The 27849-nt window shown below is 39.7% G+C and overlaps 2 protein-coding genes and 1 long non-coding RNA gene across 6 annotated transcripts in view; 1 reads left to right on the top strand and 2 right to left on the bottom strand.

The window, feature by feature from the left end:
- Positions 1 to 45: 45 nt before the first annotated feature.
- On the bottom strand, positions 46 to 1497 carry LOC125312403. Its single transcript, XR_007196612.1, has 2 exons — positions 1463 to 1497; positions 46 to 699 (listed from the first exon to the last, which is right to left on the bottom strand). It is a non-coding gene; the product is annotated as an uncharacterized LOC125312403 (long non-coding RNA).
- A 387-nt stretch (positions 1498 to 1884) lies between these two features.
- Positions 1885 to 27849, bottom strand: part of smc6 (structural maintenance of chromosomes 6) — a 31303-nt gene continuing 5338 nt past the window's right edge. The window contains exons 1-27 of one of the 4 annotated variants that reach the window (XM_048270930.1): positions 17601 to 17721; positions 15573 to 15729; positions 15353 to 15470; positions 15118 to 15223; positions 14728 to 14864; positions 14566 to 14627; positions 14401 to 14481; positions 14200 to 14301; positions 13548 to 13667; positions 13358 to 13453; positions 11718 to 11864; positions 11290 to 11378; positions 10899 to 11063; positions 10157 to 10335; positions 9618 to 9819; positions 9317 to 9431; positions 8831 to 8994; positions 6882 to 7017; positions 6487 to 6567; positions 6229 to 6399; positions 4860 to 4997; positions 4468 to 4613; positions 4138 to 4263; positions 3856 to 3961; positions 3488 to 3640; positions 2834 to 2931; positions 1885 to 2076 (exon numbers count right to left, since the gene is read on the bottom strand). In XM_048270930.1, coding sequence (XP_048126887.1) covers positions 1977 to 2076; positions 2834 to 2931; positions 3488 to 3640; positions 3856 to 3961; positions 4138 to 4263; positions 4468 to 4613; positions 4860 to 4997; positions 6229 to 6399; positions 6487 to 6567; positions 6882 to 7017; positions 8831 to 8994; positions 9317 to 9431; positions 9618 to 9819; positions 10157 to 10335; positions 10899 to 11063; positions 11290 to 11378; positions 11718 to 11864; positions 13358 to 13453; positions 13548 to 13667; positions 14200 to 14301; positions 14401 to 14481; positions 14566 to 14627; positions 14728 to 14864; positions 15118 to 15223; positions 15353 to 15470; positions 15573 to 15713 — 3279 coding nt within the window. In that variant the 5' untranslated portion in view covers positions 15714 to 15729; positions 17601 to 17721 and the 3' untranslated portion in view covers positions 1885 to 1976. The other 3 variants (XM_048270929.1, XM_048270931.1, XM_048270928.1) reach the window with 3 other exon arrangements.
- LOC125312405 (tudor domain-containing 6-like) lies at positions 17915 to 27708 on the top strand. Its single transcript, XM_048270932.1, has 3 exons — positions 17915 to 17963; positions 23434 to 26469; positions 27417 to 27708. Exons 1-2 carry the CDS (start codon positions 17942 to 17944, stop codon positions 26427 to 26429), a joined length of 3018 nt encoding a protein of 1005 aa, XP_048126889.1. The 5' UTR covers positions 17915 to 17941; the 3' UTR covers positions 26430 to 26469; positions 27417 to 27708.

Raw genomic sequence — 27849 nt, forward strand, 5'->3', positions numbered from 1 at the left:
ATCCATCTTTATTTTGCAGTGAAAAAATAAACCGTGAAACAAGAGGCAGGAACTGGCAACAGCATATCAACTCTTCCACAGGGTGACGCTGTGCCTTGTGCTTTATTGTCTTTTCTTCCAAACCAGCACTACAGTCAAATCCCCAAAAAAGGCACAAGGATGACTAGCAGCAGGCCATAGCATTTCTCACATACAATTACAGTCCTTTAGCAGAACACACACACACACACACACACACACACAAACAAACAAACAAAACAAACAAACAATAATAAAATTGGTCCAGTTAAATTAAAACTAGCTTCATACATTAACAATAAAAACTATTCGTAAAATTATTCAATTATAAAAATAAAGTAAAAAATGTCTTTTTAAAAGGTTAACATTTCCTTAAGACCCCTGACACAAACCCTGTACAGAAATAAGCTGCACTGGAGATAAATGTCCCTGTAATGGGCAACTGTGTTGGTCAGTTTTCCACTGGGCAGCCAACTTCTCGGCTTCTCATGCCAGTGTTACCTCTCCGCCATCACATGAGAGCCCATCATCCTGTCTGCGGTATAAAAACAGTATTCATGCTCATTTATTCTCTTTCATTCTCAACTCTGGCGCCTTGGTGTTGCTTCCTCCTCTTGGATGCGGTCTCTCTCCGGGTCCTCCAGTTGGTGGATTTTGATGTGATCACTTTTGGGGAGATTGCTAAAAGGGAAAATAACACAGAAATTCATTCATTAATTATCACAAGTCATTACTTTCAGTCATATGAAAAAACTATTACATACAGTGTTAATAAATAATAAGCACTAGTCTATGCAGAGATGCATCCTTTCCTTATTTTGAGTTTGAGCAAGGTAATCTGTCTGATAACAATGCTTTGGTTGTTAGTCATAAAAGCACAGTACACTTGAACCAGGGAAAATACTATGGAACCCCTAAAGGGTTCCATATTTAAATAATACATATTTGCATTCTCTCTAAATACCTTTGCATTACATCAAAATAGTTTTGCTATCCATAACAGTATTGTTGCATTACCACTTCACTCCCACAATACCTGTGTGCTAGGTGCTGGAGGTTATGCAAAAAGTACTGCAAGGAAATGCAAAAGTATTGCCAAGGAATACAACATGTATGTGTGGAAACCAGTTCTTGGGGGAAAAATCCCCATGACCCTTCAGAAGGCTTCATAAAATAATGTTTTTTTTAACACTACAAATTTATCACCAAGTGATCAGAAGGCGTATTTTTTCACTTTGACCAGCAGGGGGGCCAACATTGAGAGACACAGAGGAGATACAAATCCCGAATAAAATATCTGGCTATCAAATGTTTAGCGGTTTATGAAGTGGAAGATGATCAGTTATAACTGATCAGTTGGTCTTAGCCTCAATAGAGGCTATTGATGCTGATGTTTACCTGGTGGTTTTGGGGTGTAATGGAGGCTATTGATGCTGATGTTTACCTGGTGGTTTGGGGTGTAATGAAGATGAACTGGCGAGATGCTGGCTCTCAGAAAGTTCTAGAAGCAGGTCAGTGAGATTCGGCGATTGTGCATATCCTTCATTGAAACATCCAGAAAAAATAATGTCTTAGATATAAACTCCACATGGAACATATTCATATCCACACAAACAAACAAACAAACAAACAATAATAAAATTGGTCCAGTTAAATTAAAACTAGCTTCATACATTAACAATAAAAACTATTCAGAAATTATTCAATTATAAAAATAAAGTAAAAAATGTCTTTTTAAAGGTTAACATTTCCTTAAGACCCTGACACAAACCCTGTACAGAAATAAGCTGCACTGGAGATAAATGTCCCTGTAATGGGCAACTGTGTTGGTCAGTTTTCCACTGGGCAGCCAACTTCCGCTTCTCATGCCAGTGTTACCTCTCCGCCATCACATGAGAGCCCATCATCCTGTCTGCGGTATAAAAACAGTATTCATGCTCATTTATTCTCTTTCATTCTCAACTCTGGCGCCTTGGTGTTGCTTCCTCCTCTTGGATGCGGTCTCTCTCCGGGTCCTCCAGTTGGTGGATTTTGATGTGATCACTTTTGGGGAGATTGCTAAAAGGGAAAATAACACAGAAATTCATTCATTAATTATCACAAGTCATTACTTTCAGTCATATGAAAAAACTATTACATACAGTGTTAATAAATAATAAGCACTAGTCTATGCAGAGATGCATCCTTTCCTTATTTTGAGTTTGAGCAAGGTAATCTGTCTGATAACAATGCTTTGGTTGTTAGTCATAAAAGCACAGTACACTTGAACCAGGAAAATACTATGGAACCCCTAAGGGTTCCATATTTAAATAATACATATTTGCATTCTCTCTAAATACCTTTGCATTACATCAAAATAGTTTTGCTATCCATAACAGTATTGTTGCATTACCACTTCACTCACAATACCTGTGTGCTAGGTGCTGGAGGTTATGCAAAAGTACTGCAAGGAAATGCAAAAGTATTGCCAAGGAATACAACATGTATGTGTGGAAACCAGTTCTTGGGGGGGAAAAATCCCCATGACCCTTCGAAGGCTTCATAAAATAATGTTTTTTTTTTAACACTACAAATTTATCACCAAGTGATCAGAAGACGTATTTTTCACTTTGACCAGCAGGGGCCAACATTGAGAGACACAGAGGAGATACAAATCCCGAATAAAATATCTGGCTATCAAATGTTTAGCGGTTTATGAAGTGGAAGATGATCAGTTATAACTGATCAGTTGGTCTTGGCCTCAATAGAGGCTATTGATGCTGATGTTTACCTGGTGGTTTGGGGTGTAATGGAGGCTATTGATGCTGATGTTTACCTGGTGGTTTGGGGTGTAATGAAGATGAACTGGCGCAGATGCTGACGCTCAGAAAGTTCTAGAAGCAGGTCCAGTGAGATTCGGCGATTGTGCATATCCTTCATTGAAACATCCAGAAAAAATAATGTCTTAGATATAAACTCAACACATGGAACATATTCATATCCACACACACACACAAATTGCAGAGGTGTAGCTCCACAAGTTGTAACCACAAGAGTGTGCTCCAGTCTACCAACTCAAGCATGAAATGGAGCAGGTCTGAGCACGCTCAGTTCATCTGTAACTCTCTGTACGCATGTCAGATAAACCTGTCTGCCACCACACAGGAACTAAGACATTTCTATCAGATAAGGCCGGATAGCACTGAAAGCTAACTGACTATTACCCAGGAAGGAATGAAAACTGAAACTGAAATCCCCTTCAGTCCTTTCTTGCTGTTCCATATGAAGGGTTCAGATGCAAAGTTCTTTTTTGAAGAATTTACAGAAATATATTTATATTTTTTTAACTTGATATCAGTCAAATTGTTGTTGGGTTGTATTGATTTAGACAAATGAAAAAACTCCATGTACAAAAGTACTGGATAACTCATCAACTGCGGATCAGGACAGGCCGAGCTCTTGCCCAAGTGACCTCTCTGGAGTGGCTCACCATGTAGACATCGAACTCGTCCAGACAGCGGAAGGGCGACTCCGTGATCTCCCAGAGCGACAGGATGAAGCAGACGGTGGAGAAGGAGCGCTCCCCACCTGACAGAGACCGCATGTCACTCACACTGTCATTCTCCTGACCTGGGGGTTTCACCTGTCAGCCGCGCACACACATGCACACACACACACACACACAGAGAGAGAGAGAGAGAGAGAGAGAGCGATACAGTGTTAAAAATCTGTTAATAACTAATCATCCTACATCAGCTATTTACATGAAAATCAACTGTTATCTATTATTACAGGCGACATTAGTATTTCCATAACTGCTTGGGCTAGTAAAGTAAAAGAGATTACAGAGAAACATACTGATATTGAGAGGGTTTCGTTGTTGTGGTCAAATTTCATGGAGCCACAGCATTGCAGTTTTATGAGGAAGTTGTTGAAATACAGCTTGCACCTCACAGAGAGTGACCTGCAACAAGAACACAACCCTGAGTATGCCATATTCAAAAGTTACTCATGCAACTTTAAAAGGGAATTTTTCTATGAGCGTATAGTTGGTATAGATGTCATGCATAAACATGGTCTGCAAAGTGGTCTCTACATGGTGCACTCATATTGACAGTCTTTTTTTTGTAAAAGTCATACCTTCGAAGAGTTTTGTAACGAGCTTGTCTGTCGGTCATGATGTTATCCAGGCGATCAATGAACTTCTTCAAATCCCTGAGCTGGCTGGATTTACTCTTGTAATTTTCATGAGCTTCAGCATAATTTCTGAAGAGAAAAACATAGATAAGATATGTGTGTGTTCGGCTGAGATAAGATCGTCTCTATTTGGTATCTATTTAAATTATGACATAAACTGTTTGCTTGCTATGAGTCATATTGAGAGATGCAGAGATTTGAAATGGATGGAGAGAAATCAATGGGTTATCACATATCTTGTCACAGATGAACCAACTGCACCTGACCACTTACCTGATTACTTTCTCCTTGTCTCCATGGCTACGCTCCTGCGCGGTGATTTTCTGTCGCAGGCGTGTGATCTCTGTGTCGAGACTTTTTGTGCTCCGGTCTACCGTTTGCCGCTCTGGGCTGATTTCTTTGGCCTTCTCTATGTATTCCTGAATTCCAAAGCACAAGAAGCAAGGTATGACTCAATAACGGACCTTGGTTTGCACCATTCTAATGGACCAGGGATGCCGTTAATTAGAATGACATTCATTGGGATTCGCTTCCAATCACACATCACTGGTTAGCTTAGCATAGCTTACATGGTATCTATGTCTGACAAGAGATGACTGACCAATCATTACTGGGGGGGTGAAAAGCTTACACTGACTGCAAACAGTTGGAATTTAAAGCTGTACCTGAATCTCCTCTTCTTTGGCAGTGAGCTCATTCTTCATGGTCTGGATATTTTCTTCGTGGACCCTGGCTTTCTTCTCCAGGATCTTCAGGGTCTGATCCAGCTTGCTGCACTCTGACTCCCCCTTCACTTGATCTTCCTAAAGAGTACACAAGATATCCTTCTGAGACATGTTACTTCATCCCATTCATTCCAACAATCCACAAGTTTCAGTAAAGTGATATGCACAACTAGATAGATAGGAATATGCTTCAAACACAAACAGATAATTTTATACATCAGTCAGCAGTCTTTATGCATCTGGTGGATATGAATGATCTGATCATCCAAAAAAGCACATCCTTGAAAACAAACCGCTCATTTCACAGCTGCAGCCATTTTGTGCAAGGAGTAATCTTGTGGTGTCATAAATAATTTGAAGTATCCCCATCAAACAGGAGGTTAGCCGATTTCCTCAGCAGAGTTCTGGTAGATGAAAAGGGGTTTGTTCACTCTAATGCTGTAGTTCTGACCATATTATGCTTATGGATGCTCTTAGGGTTTAACTGAGGATTTGTGAATGTTTTACTGCAACACAAATTAACTAACTGTCTACTATTTAATTAATCGCCTGGTTTGTGTCATTTTCTAAGGAAACTACCTCAGAATTCAGAAGATTTTACATGTGTGGTATAACCAAGGCATTTGAGGACATATTTGTGGGTTTTGGGGAAACACTCATTAACATTGTTTTACTTTTTTTGGCATTGTATTGCTGAAACAATTACTCAATTCATCAAGAAAATAATCGACAGATTAATCGACGATGACAATAATCGTTAGCTGCAACACTATTAGAGAGATGAAGAATCTCTGAGTGAACAGGCTACACCTTCAGGACGATCAAAACAGGACAAAAACCTTGTATGTTAATATGTAAAGGTCTACAGTGTGCACAGAAGAGATCAGCTAGATATTCAATGACTTGTGCTTACTTGGTTATGCTGCTGACACTATTGTTGAGCCTAATTCAATGAGCTTTTGCATGAAGGAAGGTGCTAGCTTGATAACCCCAGTGAAATGCTCACAGAGGCTGCTTTGTTGGTGATTTTGTTTTTGTTGCTTTGGTTCTTTGGTGGGGCATTCAGGCTACTGGCAGTAGTACTATGATAGAGGGCCATTATGGATCCTGGGTACAACATGGAGTGCGTTCGTGACTGACGCCAACGGCCAGCCAATTGTTAGTTGTCATATCCTGTGTCATTTTGTCTAATGTTAAATAGGCTTGGTTGTTGACTGGCCACAGTAGGAAACCCCCTTTTGAGATGCAACACATCTAATGTGTTGTATATCTGAAAAAGATAACTGAGAACGCCAGATAATACACTCACCTTCAGTTGCTCAGAGTAGTCAGTAAGCTGTTCCATTTTATTCTTGACGTCTTGAAACTTACGATCGACATTCAACAGAACTTTATCCTGCTTGTCCAGTTCAGACTTGGTCTCCTCCACATTCTTTCTTTCCAAGTCAATTTTTTGTTGAATTTCTTGGGCTTCTTCTTCCTGTGATATTCAGTAGAAAAACAAAATCAGGGAACAGTTTTTTGTATAACTAATTACTGTGGAGTTGTGATGGAAAGGTCAGCTTACCAGGGTACTAATGTCCTCTATTTGAGACTCCTCAATGTTCTCCAGTTCAGATATGGAAGCCTTCACTTGATTGACACTTGCCTGCAAAGAAAATGAAACTTTTCTTTATTCTGCATGGATCTGTGACTCTTTAAATGGGATATGTACTTCTTTAGAATGATCTCTGCCAGGTTTTTATTTTATTTCACATTCAATAAAACCTACACGCTGCCCCTCGAAGAGAGAGTATGTTTTTGTAAACCGTGGAGAGCTTCTGGTGACTGTGGTTTCTGGTCCCTGCTGGTGGTGTGGTTAAACTGTAGACGCTTGGTGTCTGCATCTGAGTCTTTGAGTGAGTTTCTACTGTACGTTTTGTTGTGGTGTGTGGTTGTAACTGTATTGCCTCTTCCTTTCACCTGGTTCTTCTTGCATGCGATGATGACACTATTCATTTTGTCCTCCATGGCCTGGATGTCCTGCTTGACAGAGCTCAGGTGGAGCTGGAAGCGGGACAGCTGAGCTCGATGGTTCTCCACCTCAGACTCCACCATACTGGATGGATGGAAGTTCAGAGACATTACACAAAACTCATCATACTTTCTCACATGACAGAAAAACACATCTCAGCTCTGATCTGTGACACTAGGCAGGAAACAAACAACAAACAATCAATAACGCAGCTCCGCATTCTACACAATCAAATGGAAACACATCTTGCTCTGCCCAACGAACTTGTCGTAGCTGCCCAATGGAAAAGTAGACAAATACAAGAGTGTTTTCTAAAATTCATCATCCATCTACACACAAAATTATAAATGTAAACTAAACTGATAAAACAACCAAATAATACTCTAAATCCACACTCTAATTCTTCACAAATTAAGCTTTTTTGTAGCTTCTGTGCATCTCTCTGTGTCACAGGCAACATAAAGCATGAAAAATCATTAGTGATCTATGCAAGATTAGTGATAATGCAAGAGACCCACAGTGGGCCACGAAAGAAGAGGAATAGCTATGGACCTTCATAAACATGACACACTGGGTAGAGAACATCATTATCTTTCACCCATGAGGAAAGAGTTTATGTGACTGACTGCTGCATAAGTAGTTTTAGCATGTTGATTGTATTGAATACATACTAGTAGAGACGCTACGCACAGGAATTGCAGTTTTTGCTGAAATGGCAGATGGCCTACGCAACAGCTAACAGTTGGCTTGTGGTGGTTGCATTCTTCTCTGTTGAATTTTCGGCAGTAGTATTCAATGAGACTCTCTACCTCTAAGATCTCTTGAGACTGAATAACTGAGTCAAACATTGCTGAGGTCTGTGCTCAGGGCAAATGGTGGCTGGGTGGCTGGTGCATCAAGGATGGGTGAGTAGCAAAACAATTTCTTGTCTGTCTCAAACCAACAACCTTTGGATGATGGAGTCTTTTCACACTGATGTGTAAAGAAGAATCTATTTTGGACAGAAGCCCTGTTTTTAAATGACCCCAATGACTTTGAACCACTGATGCCCACTTCACTTTCTCCAGCTCAAACTCCAACCAGTACTACCACCAGGGTTATTTGGAACGGATGATCTATATGTCAGGAGGCAGCAGCAACAAGTGATCCTGGGACATGGGAGTATCTTCCACTCTTGCAGGAAAGACAGAAGTGGTCCCATATATATCAGAATGTGTATGTGGGAGACGTTGTAGCTGTAGCTACAGGACCACAGGGCTCATGGGTAATGACAAGAATCATTGAAGTCATTAAAGATTCCAAAAGCTTTTTCCATGCTGTACAACTTGAGACCAAACAAACCAGCTTTAAAAGCCAAGTAGGACACTGACCCCAAGACGACCTTCAACCATCTCAAGCTGCATGGGAGTGGACAGTTACACAGCACCTCCCACTTCACATAATCTTTGCAAACTGATAATAAACCACAGTGTCAGTCAGGAAACAATGTTTCCTTTACCTTTGCTGTATAAATGTACACATTCTTTCGACTGTATTTTCTTTGTTTGCAGGCTACAACGGTTTACCACTACAACTTTCAATTTTGAAACCAATGCATCCTCTCTCATCCCTCATATGAGATTCATTTTTATCTACCAAAGAGACACAGTACACAGAAAAACAGGTCTCTTCTGAGGTAGATTAATAAGGCCAACCCTACAACCTGAACGCTATAAATAGACAAGGTTCTCATTAAAACACAGGCCCGTTATTACAAGCATTCATTCTGTGCAAAGCTATGAATAACATCAGTGGAACATTAATCACTAAGAATTAATAACAAATTAAATTTAAATTAAAACAGTACAATTACAGCTGTGATCTGTGTCAAAAACACGTGTGTGATAATTGCACTTACCGAATTTCTGCCTCGGGGTCTCCTCCCAGGTACTTGACAAGCACCTCCCTTTCTGGGACGTAGATGCGGTTGGTGTAGATTTGGTCTCCCTCCGCAGTGAAGGCCTCGCGGCAGTTACGAGGTGGCCTGCCCTGCTGCATTACTTTCCTGGCCGTGACTTTATCCTTCGGCACACACACAAACACCATTGATACTTGTACCATGCCAAAGCATATACTGATGGGTTTAGCAATTAATTATTAAAACTGACAATTAAGGACACATACGTGAGTACTTTTAGTCGATTACAAGAGAACCATTATCAATAGTTAACAGTTAAATAGGTACGTTTTCTTGTATTGCAACAGGCCAGAGTTGTAAGATAAGACATATGTGTACTACAGTATACTCACTGTTATATGTGAGTAATACGGCTGATATGATTTATGAAATTATATGAAATGCAACATAAATGCAGCTGTGAAGTATATATGCAGAAGGACTCACTTTGATGACAAGGATGCACTCAATCCCCCTCATATCTATCAAGCAGTTGGTGATCACAGGGTTGGAGCAGTTTAGCGTATCAAGGACAGATGGAAACTCTGAGTGCTTCACTCCTCTGGTACCAGGATCATACACACATTTTAAAAACATCAATCCTATTGTAGTATACAGTATAAAGTATACATTTAAACCTAACTCACTTTATGTGACAGCACTGTGAATGTACTCATGATATCCAGTCAGTGAAGGAATATGAACTGTGCTGAAAGTTCCGAGTTCTGCCCCTAGAGGGCACTCTTACCTGCCCTGGACGTTGTAAACTTTGTCCGAGTAGGGGCACACAATAATTTGCGGTCGACTGTACCGGGGGAAGTGTGAGGCCATGAGCTCCTCCAAGACCCTTTCATCTTTGAAGTTGTCACAGCAGAACGTCTTCATGAAATTACGTAAGCAGCTTTCCACCGCAACGGCCAAACTGGGGTCTTTCAGGGTGATGCAGGCCCCTTGTGACACAATGACCACCACAAACAGTTTAAGGACTACTGCTCAACACATTTGGTTATGGCTATGGTTATGATACAACAGGTGCTTTAATCCAAAACCTCTTAAAACTACATTACAATAACAATAATCAACATTATAATAACAACATTCTATTAGAATCTATAAAAAACATTAATTTAGAGTAAACATTTGTTCATTAGTCCTAGCTGCATTAGGGCCTTTAATCATCTACATTATTTATTGGAGTAACCTACAATAATAAATGAGGTAATATATTGAATAAAACAACAACAGAAAATGGCAGTATTTCAGTGAAATCTGTAGACGTGGTCTTACCTATGGGCCCAAGAGGTTTGTGTGTGAAGCGTCCCTGGGCATGTGCCTTGTTGATAGACTCTATCAACTCTGGCATTCGCTCCCCAAACATCCTAAGCCTGTTGGACCTGCTGGCCAGCAGCTGGTTCTTCCTCTTCAGTTTGGCTTCCAAGGCCACCTTAATATTCTTCTCCTCCATGCTGTCAGAAAACAAACCGTGGAACAAAAAGAGGTTTATGATCTAATACATGAGACTACTGGCATGGCACTGGCATGGCACATTAAGGACGGAGATGCACAATGTATTTCCATCCAACATTCACATGGTCAAAATGATAGCTATAAGGCCTTTCCCACATTACTGTCAGTAAATATGGTACGTTATGGTAATGTGGTAATATCTTAAACAGTGTAAACTTTGCCAAAACTTGAGCAGTATCAGTAAAATTTAAAAGCTTTTTAAGAAACAAAAAATTACATTCTGGGGGAATTTTAGAGATCTTGATAACCACTCAACTCTGCAGCATTAGTCACATTCAAAGCTGAAGTTGTGCAAGACTTAACATAAAGTAGGCTTGTACACAGTTACTATACAAGTTGAAACACACATGAAAAGTTTTGTAATCTAACCAGGCAACTGTCTTATTGTCTAAGTGAAAATGGCCAAATTAAGAATCCCTCCACGCTTGCTTGTACCATCCAGCCTTGTGAATGAGCACTTTAATGCAAATGCTTGTCTGGTATTACAGCAAAATGTAATCACCTGAGCTTGTCATACTCCTCTCTTCCTTTGAAGAGAGCTTGTTGCTTATCCTTTATCTCTTGATTCAGTGCGACTGATTGGGCTTCGTGTTTTTCCAGCTGCTTCTTCAGGGCAGCCATCTTCTTTAGGCGTTTGATGCGTTCAACTTCCTGATTCTGACTTTCACTGCTCACAGAAATGAGACAGGCACTTAATTACACAATCACACTGATTTAGGATTTTCTAGCTATTGTGTTATGCATCATAACTAACTAGATAACAGAGAAATGATCAGCCAGAATCAGATCATGATAAAAAAAAAAAGTTGCACCATCGCACAAATCTTATCCAACTAAACCAAAATGTGCATCAAAACATAATCAACATGTGGCTTTCGGAAAAGGTTACTTACTGATGTCTGATTTTGTGTATTCTCTCTGAGAGAAGGCACTGCTCTTTTTCCAATTGCTTGAGTTTATTTTCTGCTCGAAAGTACACAACCTGGAAAATGCAAATATATTCTAACTTTACTTACACTCAAATTATTACATTGTCTATTAACATGTTATTGCAGAGTTTATCAAAATGTTAAAGGATTAGAAAGAAGCTTGTGATCTAGCCGTAGTTTGTACCACTTCACTCTCGGCCCTGAGTGTGTACTGTATTCTGAACTTCCATCCAGAACTTTTCAACTCACCTGAGTGTTTACATTGGTCTGACTTTATGAGTCTTAAACATATCAAGTGTTCCGTGTTATTTTCTTCCCATCACAGACTTTTACAAGGACTGACGGAAACACAATGTGTGTAACCCAAGTGTAGTTGGAGAAGGGCTGCTTACCTCTTGACCTTTCTGGTCTTTACTTTTGACCTTCAGCTCCTCCTTCAGCTTGTGGCTCTCCTCAGCCAGGGACTGCTCCTCCTCACGTACCTTCTCCAGCTTCTGTTGGATATCACTGACCTTCTTTGTAGCTTGGGTGACTTTGGACTGGAGAGTAAGAAACAGGTATCAACTTAATTTAAAGTTATAAGTAGTCAACTAGCAAATATATTGAAAGCACAAACTACATTTATCAAAACTGGGAAATTAGGTGGCATTTTAATTGGTGGTTTTAGGAATGATTTGTGAAGTAAGAGCCTTAGATAAAAATCTAAATGCCCTACTCACAGGACTCATACAGTCGCGGCTGAAACTGTTGGTACTATTCCAAGAAAAAAAAAGAAAACCCCACAATTTTTCTTTGAAATCATTCAAAACTGACCAAAGTAATTGGAATCAGTCATGGTTTATTCAATGTGTAATGCAAATTAGATTCCTCATAACTCTTCATTCAACAGAACATTTTAAATCAAAGAAATTAAAATAGCATTGACAAAAATAATGGTAATCTTCACCTAATAATTGCCTTTAGAGGCAATCACTTCCAACAAAAGCTTTCTGTAGTTCTGAATGAGACTTCTGCACATTAGTAAGGTGCAGTCCCATGGACATTAAACTTGTTAAGAAAATGTGCAACTGTAGCCAGTGGAGCATCAAAATGCTTGGAGACGTTCTAATAGAAAAGCATGTTAAAGGTAAAGACCATAATTTATTTTTTATCCCCTCAGACAACTCCTTCCTTGCTTAGTACTGTATACACGGCAGACAAGGTTGTTGACATTCTGAGACTACTCAGACTCCTTGTTCAGGGCTGGGTCAAACAGATATGCAAATCATAAATGCAGTTGAAATCATAGTGTGCTGTGTTCTTTAAAGCAGTGTTTCTTAACTGGTGGGTCGGGACCCAAAAGTGGGTTGCGGAACTGTTCAGGGTGGGTCGCGGAGCTTGTGTTCCCCAGCCCCATATTTCAAATGCTACCTTATCAGATCTGATATCAGACCTTTCAGATCTAATGGGATGGGTCAAAATGGGACAGAAACCCAGTGTGTGGCGTGCAGTGTGTGTGTGTGTGTGTGTGTGTGTGTGTGCAGTGTATGTGTGTGTGTGTATGTGTCTGTGGTGTGCAGTGTATGTGTGTGTGTGTGTGTGGTGTGCAGTGTATTGGTGGCACATGAGAGCATGAAACCATCAAAACTAAAATGCCACATGGAAACTAAGCACCCTGTCAAAAACAAACCTGCCGAGTCTTTTGAAAAGTGACATCAGGAGTTGAAGGCTTCACAAATGTAAAAGTTCCGGTCGGCCTACAGGCGCTTTGCGTGTCTTACCATGTACCACACACACACACACACACACACACACACCAAAAAACTAAAAACAAGTTCCGGTCTGCCTACAGGCGCTTTGCGTGTCTCACCATGTAGCTCGCCGTATCCGTTGGCTTGAACGGCTAAATATATGGGCCGCAACTTCATGGACATGTGAAATTGTGGGTCCCAAAGCCAGACCAGTTAAGAACCACGCATCCTCTGTTTAAAGCATCCTCTGTTTGAGGAACCAGTTTGCAGTCACCACCACAAGCAAATCAAGTCACACATACCTGGCAAAGGACAAGCTTCTCCTCGAATTTACCATTACTCTCCTCTTTCTCAATCTGTTCCTTCAGCTGATCAATCTGCCACTCTTTCTCTCTGACCTAAACAGTAGGAACAGTAACAAACAGGGACTGTTATTTTGGTGTAGTTGCACTGAGGTGCCAGGAATTAAAGATATTTTTTTGTCAAACCCACCAGACACCAGGCCATCTTCCTCTGCAGCCCCTCCAGGGTCTTTTTAATTTCGTCGAGGGATGCCAAACTCTCATATCTCTCTTTCTTAAGCATATAGTCTTGCTTGAGGTCTTTCAGACACTTCAAAAAATAATGCAAAAACAATGCAAAGTGATGCAAATCCTATAAGCGAGTGAGTCATTTTCATCCTTCAAATGTACTCCACAAACTGCACAAAGTAAAACAGAACAATCTGAAAATGATTCTAGGACAGTTTAGCGGCCCACACAACTGATCAAAATCATGGCCTGACTATGGTTCATCATCGCACAAAACTGGACAATCAATAATAGAAGAGGAGTAAATAATAGTACATAAAAGCACAAAAGAGCAATAGCTTAAAAACTAGTTTAAAGTCAGTTAAAGTTTGATCAGTTAGCAGAAAGCATCTGAGAGCAGTTAGATCCTGAGTCTAGATTTGAAACTGGCAACAGTTTAAAAATATTATATGTGGGTATGCCTATGTGCGTGCGTGCGTGTGTGCGAGTGAGAGCGAGAGAGAGAAAGAGAGAGAGCATGAGAGAAATGGAGAGACAGTTTGTGTGTAAAACAGCCTCATTGTACTCCACTTTGCCTCTCACTCATCCTCATCCTCCTCATCCTTTTCTCCTACCTCCTCCTGCCGCTCCACCTGGTCCCGCGTCACATCCTCAGTCTGCTTGATGTGAATATAATCCCTCCTCATCTGCTCCAACAGTGTTGCCTTCATGAAGAACTTCAAAGGAAACAACAGTGTCCTATAAGCCTTCACTGTCCACCACAAAGACTTATGGGAAAGAAAACCTGACACTTTTCTAAAAGTTAGGACCATCACCTTGTACTTATCTGCTTCACTTTTTGAGTGGAGGAATTGCTTACTCATCTCTTGGTTCAGTATTGAGACTGGATTATCCACCTGAAAAAATGTCAGGATCAGTTTAAAAATGGGCTGTGATCATCACATAATTCATGCAGAGAAAAATGAGACCCCATGCCACACCTGGATGTTAAAATGATCTAAAATAGACATCAACTCCTCCTTCTTGTTGGAGACAATTTGTCCTAAAAACAAACACAGACAAACATTATGTGTCAGGGCTTAAGCGTTTTGTGTTGGCATGAAATGCAACATTTCAGAAACAAATTAGACATCCTCACATACCTGCTTTACTCTTTATCTTACACAGCCTGCACCCATCATTGGTGATGCGCTGTTCCACAATGATGCAGTCTCCATATACGTCTCCCTTATAAGCATCTGAGCCTCTGTTACGTAGCTTCACAGTAACATCTGCATGGCTGGACAAATCATGTGAACACCAGTCCAGTTAGTATGGAGACATAGTTACAGACAATAATAATGGCCCTACTGATTTGACCTTTCACTGTTTAAAATCATATAAAAAACAAAAACAAATGATAAACCCCAACTACATCGTAGAGGTGTATGAAAATGCTTTATACAATATTGTCTTGTATAGATAGCCTTGCCATTTCAAACTGCTAAACAAGATGTCAAAAAACCAACACATGTGCAGTGAATGATACCAACCCCTCTCCATTTTTAACAAATCCTTTCAGTGAAACACCCCGATTTGTCATGGTGGCTTTCCCCCCAAGACCAACGATAAGGGCAGTGAGGATTGCACTTTTCCCACCTGAAACAACAGGTCAAGATTAGAGAACAGCTCATAAGTTTTTGTACTTTCAAGGATGTGTGACTTTTATGACTGTTGTTCATGGTCTCACAAATGTATGGAATTATTGGAACCACTCTGAACACTTACTGCCATTATTTCCAACGATAAAATTTACGTTCTGGCCAAACTGGAATGGACCGAGGTTTTGATGACACATGAAGTTCTTCAGTGTAATGCTCTCAATGACACCAATATCTCCCAAACTCTACAATCAAGGATAAGCAAATACTAGATTGAACTAACTTCCTTGAAATCTTCAATACATTCCAATTGCACAGTATGTTAGTAACCATGCAGGCAGCCATACCGAAGTGGAGAATGGATGGTCCTCCAGACTTTCTCCATCCTCAAAATCTTCATCCTGCACTGAACACTTCTCTGTTAATCTGATATTTTTGCTGGCTTTTGCCTCAGTCTGTGTTCTTGACTTTCTTTTATTCATGATCATGCACAAAATGTGCAGTCTGTGAAGGATCAACACAAAACAATCACAAAACGTTTTGAATCACCACACTTAAAGGTACAGTCAGGGATTTTACGCGCATAACATTTGTGTTCACATTCAGAAATCATCTCCTCACAACCGCTAGCTGCTCATTCCGTGAGTAGGCATACACTGTAAAAGGCACCCAGTCTCTGTAGGCAGCCCAGGCTCTGAAAACTGGCAACAAAGTGGGGGCAGCCTGTCCCCCAAATAAAAACAAACCCTGCATGGGTGTCAATTTCTCTCGGTAAGGAAATGGGTGAGCACAAAAACTAATTAATTTAAACACAAACAAACATGATTCAAAAAAGTGAAGGATCACCGCACACTCACAGTGTGTGGTGATCCTTCACTTTTTTTTAATCTTATTGACGACTGCACCTCACCAGCACCTGGAAGGCTGTGCATAGGAACTTCCTTTTCCTTTTTAACAAACAAACATGACTTCCTGCAAAATCCCTGACAGTACCTTTAACAGTACCAATCTACATACTGCCAAGCATCATAAACAAACTTTATAAATCACATTGCAGACAACAGGATTAGAACCTAGGCATCAAAGAAATAAACAAATGACTAGACTCTAACTCCTTTCCACATGGGCATTTATTCAATTACTCTTTCACCATAGGTCAACAACTCTTTAAAGGGACAGCAAAAAACATACATTCCCCAATGCCCATTTATAGTAAAAAAATAAATAAATAAAAAAAATAAAAAAAAAAAAACACTCATTTCCACTTTACTTTCACATGAAAGGGTTTAGTAGCCTATTGGGAGAACTTTAATTGTGGCCCCTTCATTTGGCGCTGGACAGGAATTCACAAATAGTTGACAAGGAGCGGCAAGTTGCCTACATAATTAGCTTAATTTGTATTTTGACTGCAGATTTCATAGCCTTCCTTACAAAATGTAGGCTATTATAGCATGCTACTCTTTCGCTACGAACGGCGACAACTGTTGTTTTTATCAATAATCCTTAGACCTTTAACACTTTCTGTAAGCTTCACTCTGAATATCTGACTGTTAAAGTGGAACACGCAGAATGTATACTACTAAGTGTAGGCCTAATATGGATCCAATATGATAACAAACACCAACCACTTGTGTGTGTGCCTAGTTTCGATCTCGCGTGTTACCCATTTCTACAGGTGAATAAACAATACTATGGCGACAAAGTTACAATGCGCAGGGTACGTGCTCATTACAATGGATCACTCCGATGGAATATACAGTAAACCTACAATGTAGCAACTTGTTGAAATGATTCCGTAATCTATAGGATTTTGCTAGACGGTCCACACATGACCGGTTCGAAGGTTAGCGAGAAGGGACGTAACGTCGCGACTGTTTGGGCCCTTGATCATATGAAATGCTTGAGCATAGCCTACTGAGCTTTAGCATAACGCTATTCTCGTAATAAAACTAGACGTATTATTGCATAGTCCTCCAAAAGCACAATTCTTTTCGGCAAACAAGTTAATCGATTTTGATGTAATATCTTAACGAATAGCGAAAAAATACACCGTCTTACCGCACAAAGTAAACTACGCTGGATCTTCAAGCACTTCCGGGTTAAACATCTACAACATACATAGGTGGGCGTGTTTGTAACAGACATCCGAATACTGGTTTTGAACCGGCGCAGCTGGATCGATCTGAAATTAATCTCCTCTTTCAGTCACGAAACTGATTCCTATCACCCTACAGTGCGTCAATCCTGCCTGATAATGGTCAGATTGTAGTTAGCCTACCCTACCCTAAACTGCGCTGAACTCATCAGTTCACACAGACATGGTCTGTCATTAATGTTTTGTTATAGGCCTACAATAAAACAAGGCCAAAACTTACACGGATCAACAACCGTCTACGATCTCATAGCCCAGAGCCTGCCAAATTAGCCTACACAATTTGCCTAGATGGACATAAAATATTTGTTTTTGTTTCCCCTGTAGGGTATCCTACATTGTGTTTGTCATATCACCATCCCACAATGAGACTTCATATAACGCCTAGATGTCGTCCTGATGGCTGACAGCTGACTACATTGCGCCACTCAGACCCAGCTCAGACCCAATAATTAGGCGATTGCTTATCACGTCAGAATATGAAACGACCTGATTGGATAGATTTAAACGAATTACAAATTAAAGCAATGGCGGAAACTCGCCGCAGGCAGGTCATGACAAGCCATGGAGTGGGTTGGAGGGAGAGGTGAGTCTTTTTTTGGTTTATTTAGACTCCTTTCACGTAGGGCCTACCTTGCAAAAAAGTGTGAGGAACTAACCGAACTAGTCAACGGACTAGGCTATCTATTTGCTGAGACTTAAGACTGCAGCCAATACTAGTCTATGTTATGACATTTTGCTCAATAATTAACCGAGAGAAACGGTGATTTCAGAGCGCCTGCTAAAATCGAGATGAATTTAACTTATTGTTTTCTATAATGTTGTTGATGCCTCTGCAGGCTACCTGTGGAACATCCACTAACTGGGTCATTCTACAAAAAAGGTGAAAATGCTAGTCCCTTCCTTTTGCAGACCCTTAAATCATTTCATTTGACCCAATAATCACATACTGTCCTTGGGATGATAAAGAGTTAAATTATTTAATCTTCTCTTTATTATTTTTAACATTTTTTAAAAAAATGGCTGGTCCTGAAAATGGAAGTTGAGCTGTGTACTTTTCATTTAAAAATATTATTTTCTTAAATGAAATTTCACTTACATTTAACACACACAGCATAAAATCAATAGAACACTGAAATGGTAAAAACATATATAAATGTAAATAATATTAAATATTTTTTTGTCCCACAAAATTCCCTCATTGGTGTTACTCTACACAACTTTTATTTTGACATAATGCACAGAAGTTTCTCTTGGGTCAAGAGGTCAATTGAAGTGCAGTGGACAAATGCATGTTTGTGAGATGCCTTACTTCATTTGTTTAAAATATCATTTGTTTTAGAATTTTAAGCGTGGCTTTTAAATATGTCATTGGTGTTACTCATTTTACAGCTGTGTGGGTGTGAAAAAAATAATATTTTATGTTTAATAATTAAGTGATTTTTATATTTCTGATAACGAGGTCTGTCACATGGCAGCCATTTTTGTAAAAAAATTTTTTTTTTTTTTTTTTTTCAATTGTCATTGGTGTTACCGTCATTGGTGTTACTTTCTGATCGGTAGCCTAATTAGAAAATAATACAAAAAATGATATAAATGAATTAAGCTCTACTTTTTGTGGATTCATCAATTTTACAAGTTAATTAATGCTATTAAAAAAAGTTTTGGGTATGTTTAAAGAAATAAAATTTTCAGGATTTTCATCACCCAAATTCCACCGTTTCTGTAGAATGACCCACCTTATCCCAAGCACTAGAATGAATGTTAGTTGTTACCAGAGGTGGAAAAAGTATGAAAATATTGTACTCAAGTAAAAGTACCAATACCTTGATAACTTGTACTTGAGTAATATTTTAAAATGCCGATCTGAAAATGTACTCAAGTAAAAGTAAAAAGTAGTTAATTTAAAATGTACTTTAAGTAAAAGTTACTTTTTTTTGGGGGGGTGGGTACCAGAACAACCAGTTTTACCAGAGACTTTCTAATGAGGAGATGCAGCACTCAAAAAATCCTCCACAGTAATGCATGGGGTTAGTTTGTAACGCCAATATGGCAGTTGTCTACACATCACAACCCTTCCACGGCAAAACGTTGACATGTGAACACGTTGAGCCAATCATGTGGTGTGCTGTGAAGACATTGTGCCAATCATCTGTTGTGATCTCGCTGCTGGAGCAAGATTGGTGCGTGAAGCCTTACTTACTACTTAAAAGTAGTCTTTAATCAATTAACCACCTTCCTAACATCAAATGGGTATTTTGATTACTTTCAGTCTGGTTTTCGGGCAAATCACAGCACTGAAACAGCTCTCATTAAAGTTTCCAATGACATACGCCTCAACACAGATTCAGGTAAAACATCAGTCCTAGTGCTACTGGACCTTAGTGCAGCATTTGACACTGTTGATCACAATATTTTACTACACAGACTAGAACACTGGGTTGGATTTACAGGCATAGTTATCAGCTGGCTAAAATCATATCTACAAGAAAGGAGCTTCTTTGTTGCCATCGAAACTGTACCTCAACACCAACGTCCTTGACCTGTGGTGTTCCCCAGGGTCGATCTTGGGGCCACTATTATTCAACCTCTATATGCTCCCACTTGGACAAATCATTCAAAATAATTTGATTTCATATCATAGCTATGCAGATGACACACAAATTTACTTAGCTCTATCACCAAACAACTATGGTCCTCTTGAATCTGTGTCAGTGTATAGAACAAATCAACACCTGGATGTCTCAAAATTTTCTTCAGCTGAACAAAGAAAAACTGAAGTAATTATATTTGGTAAAATGAGGAAAGACTTAGGGTTGCCACTCTCCTTGACACAAAAGGGTTGAAGGCAAAGGATACTGTTAAAAACCTTGGTGTATTAATTGACAGTGATCTAAATTTCAACAGCCACATGAAAGCGATAACTAAATCAGCTTTTTACCACCTCAAAAATATTGTCAAACTCAGAGGGCTGATGTCAAAACATGACTTAGAAAAACTCATTCATGCATTTATCTCCAGCAGGGTTGATTACTGCAATGGACTGTTCACAGGCCTTCCTAAAAGACTATTAAACAGCTTCAGGTGATACAAAATGCAGCAGCTAGGACTCTAACAAAAACTAAAAGAACTGACCACATTACTCCAATTCTTAAGTCCTTGCACTGGCTTCCAGTAAGTCACAGAATTGACTTTAAAGCACTATTGCTTGTTTATAAATCAGTAAATGGAGCAGGACCTAAATACTTGTCAGACATGCTTCAGCAGTACACACCTTCTCGTCCTCTCAGGTCCCAGGTGAAAAACCTGCTAGTAAAACCTACAGTTAGAACTAAACATGGTGAAGCAGCTTTTTTAGCTGCTATGCGGCTCAGCTGTGGAACCAACTTTAGGATGACATTAAAAGGCCCCAACTGTAGCCAGTTTTAAATCTAGACTTAAGACCAAACTGTTCTCAGGCGCTTTCTGCTAACAGTGCCGAAGTTACAAATTCTGAATCTGCCTCGATACTTATTCTACTTTGTCTTTTTATTACTTTTTTTACTACTTTTGCCTTTGTTTTTGCTTACTAATTATTCTTTATTTTTAAATGATTTTTACCTTGTGTTTTATGTTTTCTTTTTATTATGATCTTTACCTTTTAACTATTCTTTGACTATATTGCCCTTCTATGCTTTTATTTGTTATTATCGTTTGGTTTTGTTTATGTAAAGCACATTGAATGACCTCTGTGTATGAAATGTGCTATATAAATAAACTTGACTTGACTTGACTTGACTTACGCTTACGCATTTCTGCGAAAATAGATGCACGATAATAAGTGCCCAAACCAGGGACCCCTGGAATCTGTTTAGAATAATGGACCAAAATCACACCTGATACTTTGCAGTGAACAGACTAATAAGTTTTGAGTTGCAGAGTCATACAGTAAATGTCTTGAAGCTGTCTTTACAAACAAAGGCATTTTCCACAAAGTATTGAAGGAATTTCACAGGGAAAAAGTATTGAACAGTAGGCACTAAGGCAAGGTTCAATACTTTTTTTTTATCTCCTGTGTCATTCCACTTTAATACACAAAACTCTTATGTTTATCAATGAAACTTGTTATTTTTTTCATATGTGTGTTAATATAATGTGTGGTGAAAAAAATTTCTGAATAGACTCACTGGACGTTGAGGCTAATTACTGAAAAAAAAAGATCAGGATTCACAAGCCCCTGGAATCTGTTTAGAATTCAATACTTATTTCCACCATATATTTATTTTACCTGAATATTTTAACTTCCAAATTAAATGTAAAAATGAATGTCAGACGAAATTTTTACATTTAATTTGGAAGTTAAAATATTCAGGTAAGTTTGACTGACTGGATTTTGTATACAAAACATAGTAAAAACTGTCTAAGGTCGCTCTCACTCTCCCTTGCTAAAGAGCTAAATGGTTTAGTCCGCCTGCACGATTCATAAGGTAGTCTATCTTTTGTTTATTTAGTTGAGCATCGCTAGTAGTGGAGCGCTAATTGTTGTGCTGCTGGTGCAATGTCTTTCTCCAAGAAAGCCAAGTCAGATTACTAAAAACAAAGGCCAAAACAGGAAAGAGAGACTTCAAAATGAGGGGAAACAACTGCTAATAAACTTCTTTCCAAAGAAAGGTGAGCACAAACGTCAAAACACGAAATCCCATGGTGTTTGCTTGAATATCTCCGCAATCATTGGTGCTAAAACGAACTGAGACAACCCATTGGAATAGCGGAAAATACACTTTCATAGGTTAGGCTAATCTAATGCATGTCGTGATCCATCTCCATCACTTTCAGAAAGACTGCATGGTGTCAGCTTGATTCATGTCCTGTTGTAGGCTACATGTAGCCTGGTAAACCAGACCCTGGAATCTTTCAGATTAAGGGTCTGGCCACGAGTAATGAAAATGGCCCAATTCGAGGGGCGGCACCACTGCACGCAGTTGGATAACGCTACGACCAATCACAACAATTCATCAGTGTCAGTCATCAGTGTAGCTCGCCTTTGTCCCGCCTACACCGATTTGATTGGTCCCTCTCGCTCGAGCGATAGAAGAAATTTGGATCATTGCTCGTGGCCAGAGTTGGCCTAGAAATCTAGACGCACCCTAGCAGCGGCAAATTAATTTGCTCAGCCTGTACGTCTAGTATCAAACCATAGGGATTTCTATTGGCCAACACCGTGGATGTTATTCAATCACAGCGCTCTATTTTGTTAGAGAGTCTTAAAGGCGGGCTTAACAGGATAACGACAGTCCCAAGCGACGGTGAACAACAAGGAAGGTGGCTATGGCGAACGAAGAGCGGTTGTTTGAATCGGCGTTGGCGTCAACTTTGGAGAAGTTGGACTTGTGCTTTTCTTTGAAAGTTGAGCAACACAATGCACTTAAGTCCTTCCTTTCGAAGAAGGATGTATTTGCCGTTTTGCCGACCGGATACGGATATGGTCGTAGCGCTGGCCTATTGCATGCCTAGGCAGTTTGAAAGTAGTAGGCAGTTTCGATGCCAGACTATACATTTCAATGATGTAGGATGGCCTGCCAGGCTAGGCCATAGTATCTTGCGGGCACAATTCAAATTGTGCTCTCGCGAGAACTCTGGATTTCCAGGGTAGGCTACATGCTGATCATTAGGCTGATCATAGGCTAGTGGTTTAGGACGTCAATTCTTTTTTTTTCTCTCCCTTTCTGTTTTCGTTAGTCTTAACTTTTTTTTTTACTCAAGTTACGGATGGGATTTTTGATGTCGCGAAGTACAATACTTCACTCAAAAAAAAATCAAGTAAAATTTAAAATGCCGATTTTATAAACTACTTAAAAAATACAAAATACACAGAAAAATTACTCAATACAGTAACTAACAATACAGTGAGTAAATGTATTTCGTTACTTTCCACCTCTGGTTGTTACCCACAATGCCTAGGCTTAGTCCTTTTGTTAATCTAGTGGCATTTCCATCTTTGATCAAATTTGTTTAGAATTCATTATTTGGTCTTGCCCTTAATTTTTTGTAACATTTTGGTTCTGGTTGTTTCACAGATGCTGGTGAACAGTGGTTCAATGGGTACGGCAACAGGAACAATGGTACAGGCAGTTATTTCTGGACTAAATATGATGGATCAAAATTGAGAGATCATGCGTTGCCAAGAATTCAGAAAGATTATGCAAACCCAGTCCTCTTTGACACACTGAAAGTAGATTCATTTTATACAGTGACTGTGCAATTTGTTAAAAATCCCTTTGAATTCTGGGTTCAGACAGAGTTGGCTATGGATAGACATGATGCTATGCAGATGGAAATGTCTGAAATGTATTACTGTGGAAGAGGAAATGATTTAACCATACAAAGTCCAAAAGAGGGCATTTTGTGTGCAGCCCTGATCAAACCTGATGGTATCTATCGTGCACTTGTCAAAGCAGTCCATGGCACAAAAGTTCAAGTGTACTTTGTTGACCATGGAAATGAGGCAATAGTGGATCAGAAAAACCTCCGGATCCTCTGCAGTGGTCACAGAACATTGCAAGCACTTGCATTCAAATGCTCCCTCTCAGATATATGCCCAATTGATCAAGATTGGAGTCAAAAAGCAATTGATTTCTTTGTGGATGAGACTAGACAGATAATGTTGGACATGCATGTTATTGCACAGTGTCAAGACAAATACATGGTGGAGTTATTTTTTAAGACTGATGGTCTAAAATCCATCAATGAAATTATGTGGGTTGAAGGCTTTGCAGTAAAAGATGTGGCAGATGACCGCTATTCACCAAGACCAGACTCTGGGTGCTCCACAGCGGAGGGCTCTGGAGAAGACTCGACTGAGGGGGACAGCATGAGAAGCAATGAGCAATGTGGTACATGTGATTTTGTGATTGGTCATACCAAAACTGTTCTCAAAGAGCATTTATTCACCATAGGAAGGTCTGCCCAAGTTGTTATATCTCACATAGAGGGGCCAGGTAAATTCTGGTGTCAGCTAAGTCAGTGTGTCCCCAGTCTTGAGAGGCTGATGGAGGAGCTTCAGAACCACTATGTGCAAAGCAAGCCTGTACAGCCTAGTGGACCAGACTGTGTGGTTCTTCATCCCCAAAGTAGTTTGTGGCATAGGGGGCGAATAGTGAAACTCCACTCCTTCCCACATGTTGATGTACAACTTGTTGACTATGGCAATACGGTCAGGGTGACCCATCAAGAGTTGCGGCCTTTAGATTCAGATTTTGCCATACTCCGGCGTCAGGCTTTTCAGTGCAGATTGGTTGATGCAACATGCCCATCAAAACTACCCCCTCCAGAATGGGCTTCTTCTGTGACTGAATTCTGCAATTTTGTCCATTCTGCACCAGCGTCCACTCTGAAATGCACAATATATGGAATAATGTATGATTCAGAAGGTAGAGTGAACAATCTGGTGGATCTAACATCTTCATCTGTCACTTTTGTTCAGTCCCAGAGTGCTTCAGCTTCCATCTCTCAGAAAGCCCCAAAAGAGTGCTCAGCTCCTGAAATTGAGGTAGGGTTGCAGGAAACGGTGTGGATAACCTGTGTTAAAGATGTACATAAATTCTATGGCCAACTGGTAAGGCATTCTGGTGAAATTGAGAAACTCAACGAAAGGATAGAATTTTTCTGTCGTCAGCCACATGGTATCAAATGCTCCCTTTCTCCTGGTACCCCATGCTTTGCAAAGTACAGTGATGGTCGGTGGTATAGAGGACAGGTTAAAATGACCCATCCTGTCCTTTTGGTGCATTTTCTAGACTATGGAGACATTATAGCTGTAAAACAAACAGACATACTGCCTGTTCTTGACGAGGCAAGGGATATCATGTCCTTTCCTGTTCAAGCCGTGGAGTTTAATTTGTCAGATGTGCCTGTAGACACAAACGGTGAAGTCAACAGATGGTTTGACAATAATGCCACTGGCCAATGCTTCACAGTCAAGGTGTTGAAAAAATATCCTGACGGAAAATACACAGTGGAACTCTATGATGGTAAACTAAACGTGAACAAGGCGATCAAGGACAAGGTGCAAAATACAAGACCAGACTCTCTCAAAGTACTAGATCATCCTCCACTGCCTCATCATGATCCATCTACTGTTGGAAAGCACATGTCAGACCTGAATGCACCATTTATAGGAGACGATGGCATTAAACAACAAGGGAGCCCATCCTTTCTGCATGGTGATCGAAAAGCAACTCCTGCAAATAGCAATGTCTCTAAAAGTGGAAGTATTTCTACCATTCCTCCCATGTCTCAAAAGCTTGAAATGAGGCCTCATAAGCCAAATATGGAGGATTTCGGTAAGACTAAATCTCTTGGCTTGCCAGTAAAAAAAACAAATGATGACATGGCCATGGGTGCCACAACTAATTTATGTACAACCATTCATGATCTCCCACAGATTGAAAAGCCTGTTTCTGCTAAAGGCATCCATGTTCATTCTGGGCCATGTTCTGCCTCCTTTCCCAAACTGGATGATCTTCCTGACCAACTTATTACACCAGATGTTGAAACGGAGGTCTATGTTTCCCATGTAAATTCTCCAGACAGTTTCTTCGTCCAGTTGGTGGAGAATGAAGACCGAATTCATTCTCTTGTGGAGCAGCTCAATGTGGACGAGCCATGCAATGACTCTGTGGATTTGAGGACTTTACAGGAGGGAGATGTGGTGGGTGCCATATTCCCTGAAGATGAGTCCTGGTACCGGGCAGTCATCAAGAAGGTGAACAACAATGGCTCAGTCCTTGTGGAATTCATCGATTTTGGTAATGAAGCAACTATTGCGTCTAACCAGACGAGATGCCTAGAGAAGAATTTCCTGGAAGTTCCTAAACTCTGTATCCACTGCTGCCTGTATGCTGGTTCCAGTTTACTGTCTGCTGAAGAATTAATGATTAAATTGAGAGAAACAACTGCTGATGGAGAAGCGACGAAAATGAACTGTGTTTTCATTAAAGAGTTTGGCCTTGCCTGGGAGATCCGTCTGAGTTCAATGGCAGAATCAAGCGAAGATCCGAAGATTCTGCAGTGATTGTTCTGTGAGTAAACATCAGTGTTGGAACCAGCAACAGGTAAAATACCTATAAAATGACAACTACTTTTTCAATGATTTATATGTAATACTATTTGGTGTTATGTTAAATCAACTCATCTACAGTAATTTCTTGTGTATTAGCTGCATTTTGTATAAGCCACAGGACAGTGTTTTATGCTAGTTAAAAAAAACAATCATATTAATACCATATTAACCTCATAGCTGAAGAAATTTTGCAAAATCATAGCCATAGGTAATATTTGGGAAATTACGGTATATGTATTTACAGTGATGGGAAGTAGCCCAACTACCATTTTTCAGCTTGGTAACTATTTCGAGGTAAACTGTTGAAGTCGAAAGCTTTTCAATAGCTTAGCTGTTTTTTGTTTTTGTTTTTTTGTATCATGTAGTGCAGTAGCTTTTATAGAAGCTACATTTTCCAGAGCATTTGTGGAGCTCACAGTAGAGCTTCCTTCTGGCCGCCCATACATGCAAGTTCAGTTCCATTCCATTCAATGGACCTGACAAACATGACTTGTTTGTCCGACTAAATCTGGCAGTCAACATTTTTTTTTTTTTTTTTTTTTGTATTTTTAATACAAAAAAAGGTTGCCTAATTGTACTTTTAAATAGCAACAAAATAATCAATGGGATAATCAAGAGAAGGTGAGGCTTTTATAGGCAAAAATCCACCCACACAATTGAAGATGCAAACATGCACACAGTTACATAATGTATTCCTTTGTTGTACTTTAAATATAATTGAGGAGTTTTGAGTTGGTTTGCAGTTTATCCTGCAAACTTAAGAAATGCTCAAATTGAGCATGCCCATGGGCCATATCTACCCTCTCTCAGTACCTGTGTTTTGCTATTATGTGAAGCCCTTTTCCCCCAAATTTAGATTGGAGCTGTGAGCGTAGCAATTATATCCTACATGTGTAAATAAAGGTAACTGAGTTACTATCTGTTTTTTGTTTTCTTTAGGCAGCATCACCTTCTAATTGGATGAAAAGGGTAGTCATCGGGATCAAAATTCAACAGCAACCTCTTTAATTAACATGTCTTGAATATTCTGTCTTGAATTATTATATTTCTAAAGGCACTTTGCATGATTCAAATGACAAAAAGCTATGACAAACGTTTAATATGTATGTGGAAATTTAAATCAGACACTTGAGTGCTATCCATTTTAAAGTAAGCTGTTGATTGTGGCTGAACATGAAATGTTTAAATAAAAGCTAATGTGTATAACGTCTGAGTTTTCAGTCTTTAGGCCTACTGTAACCATCTTGAAGTTATTGTCACAAATCTGAAGGGGGGTGCATTTTAGTAGTTCGTCTGCAGGCGGCAGTGGCGTACCGTTCTGAAAGTCTTCATGTGAGGCGCATTCTGTTATGTCAAGGAATGTCCATATCTT

The sequence above is a fragment of the Alosa alosa genome, chromosome 19 (genome assembly GCF_017589495.1).
Source record: "Alosa alosa isolate M-15738 ecotype Scorff River chromosome 19, AALO_Geno_1.1, whole genome shotgun sequence".
In the NCBI taxonomy this organism is placed as follows: Eukaryota; Metazoa; Chordata; class Actinopteri; order Clupeiformes; family Clupeidae; genus Alosa; species Alosa alosa.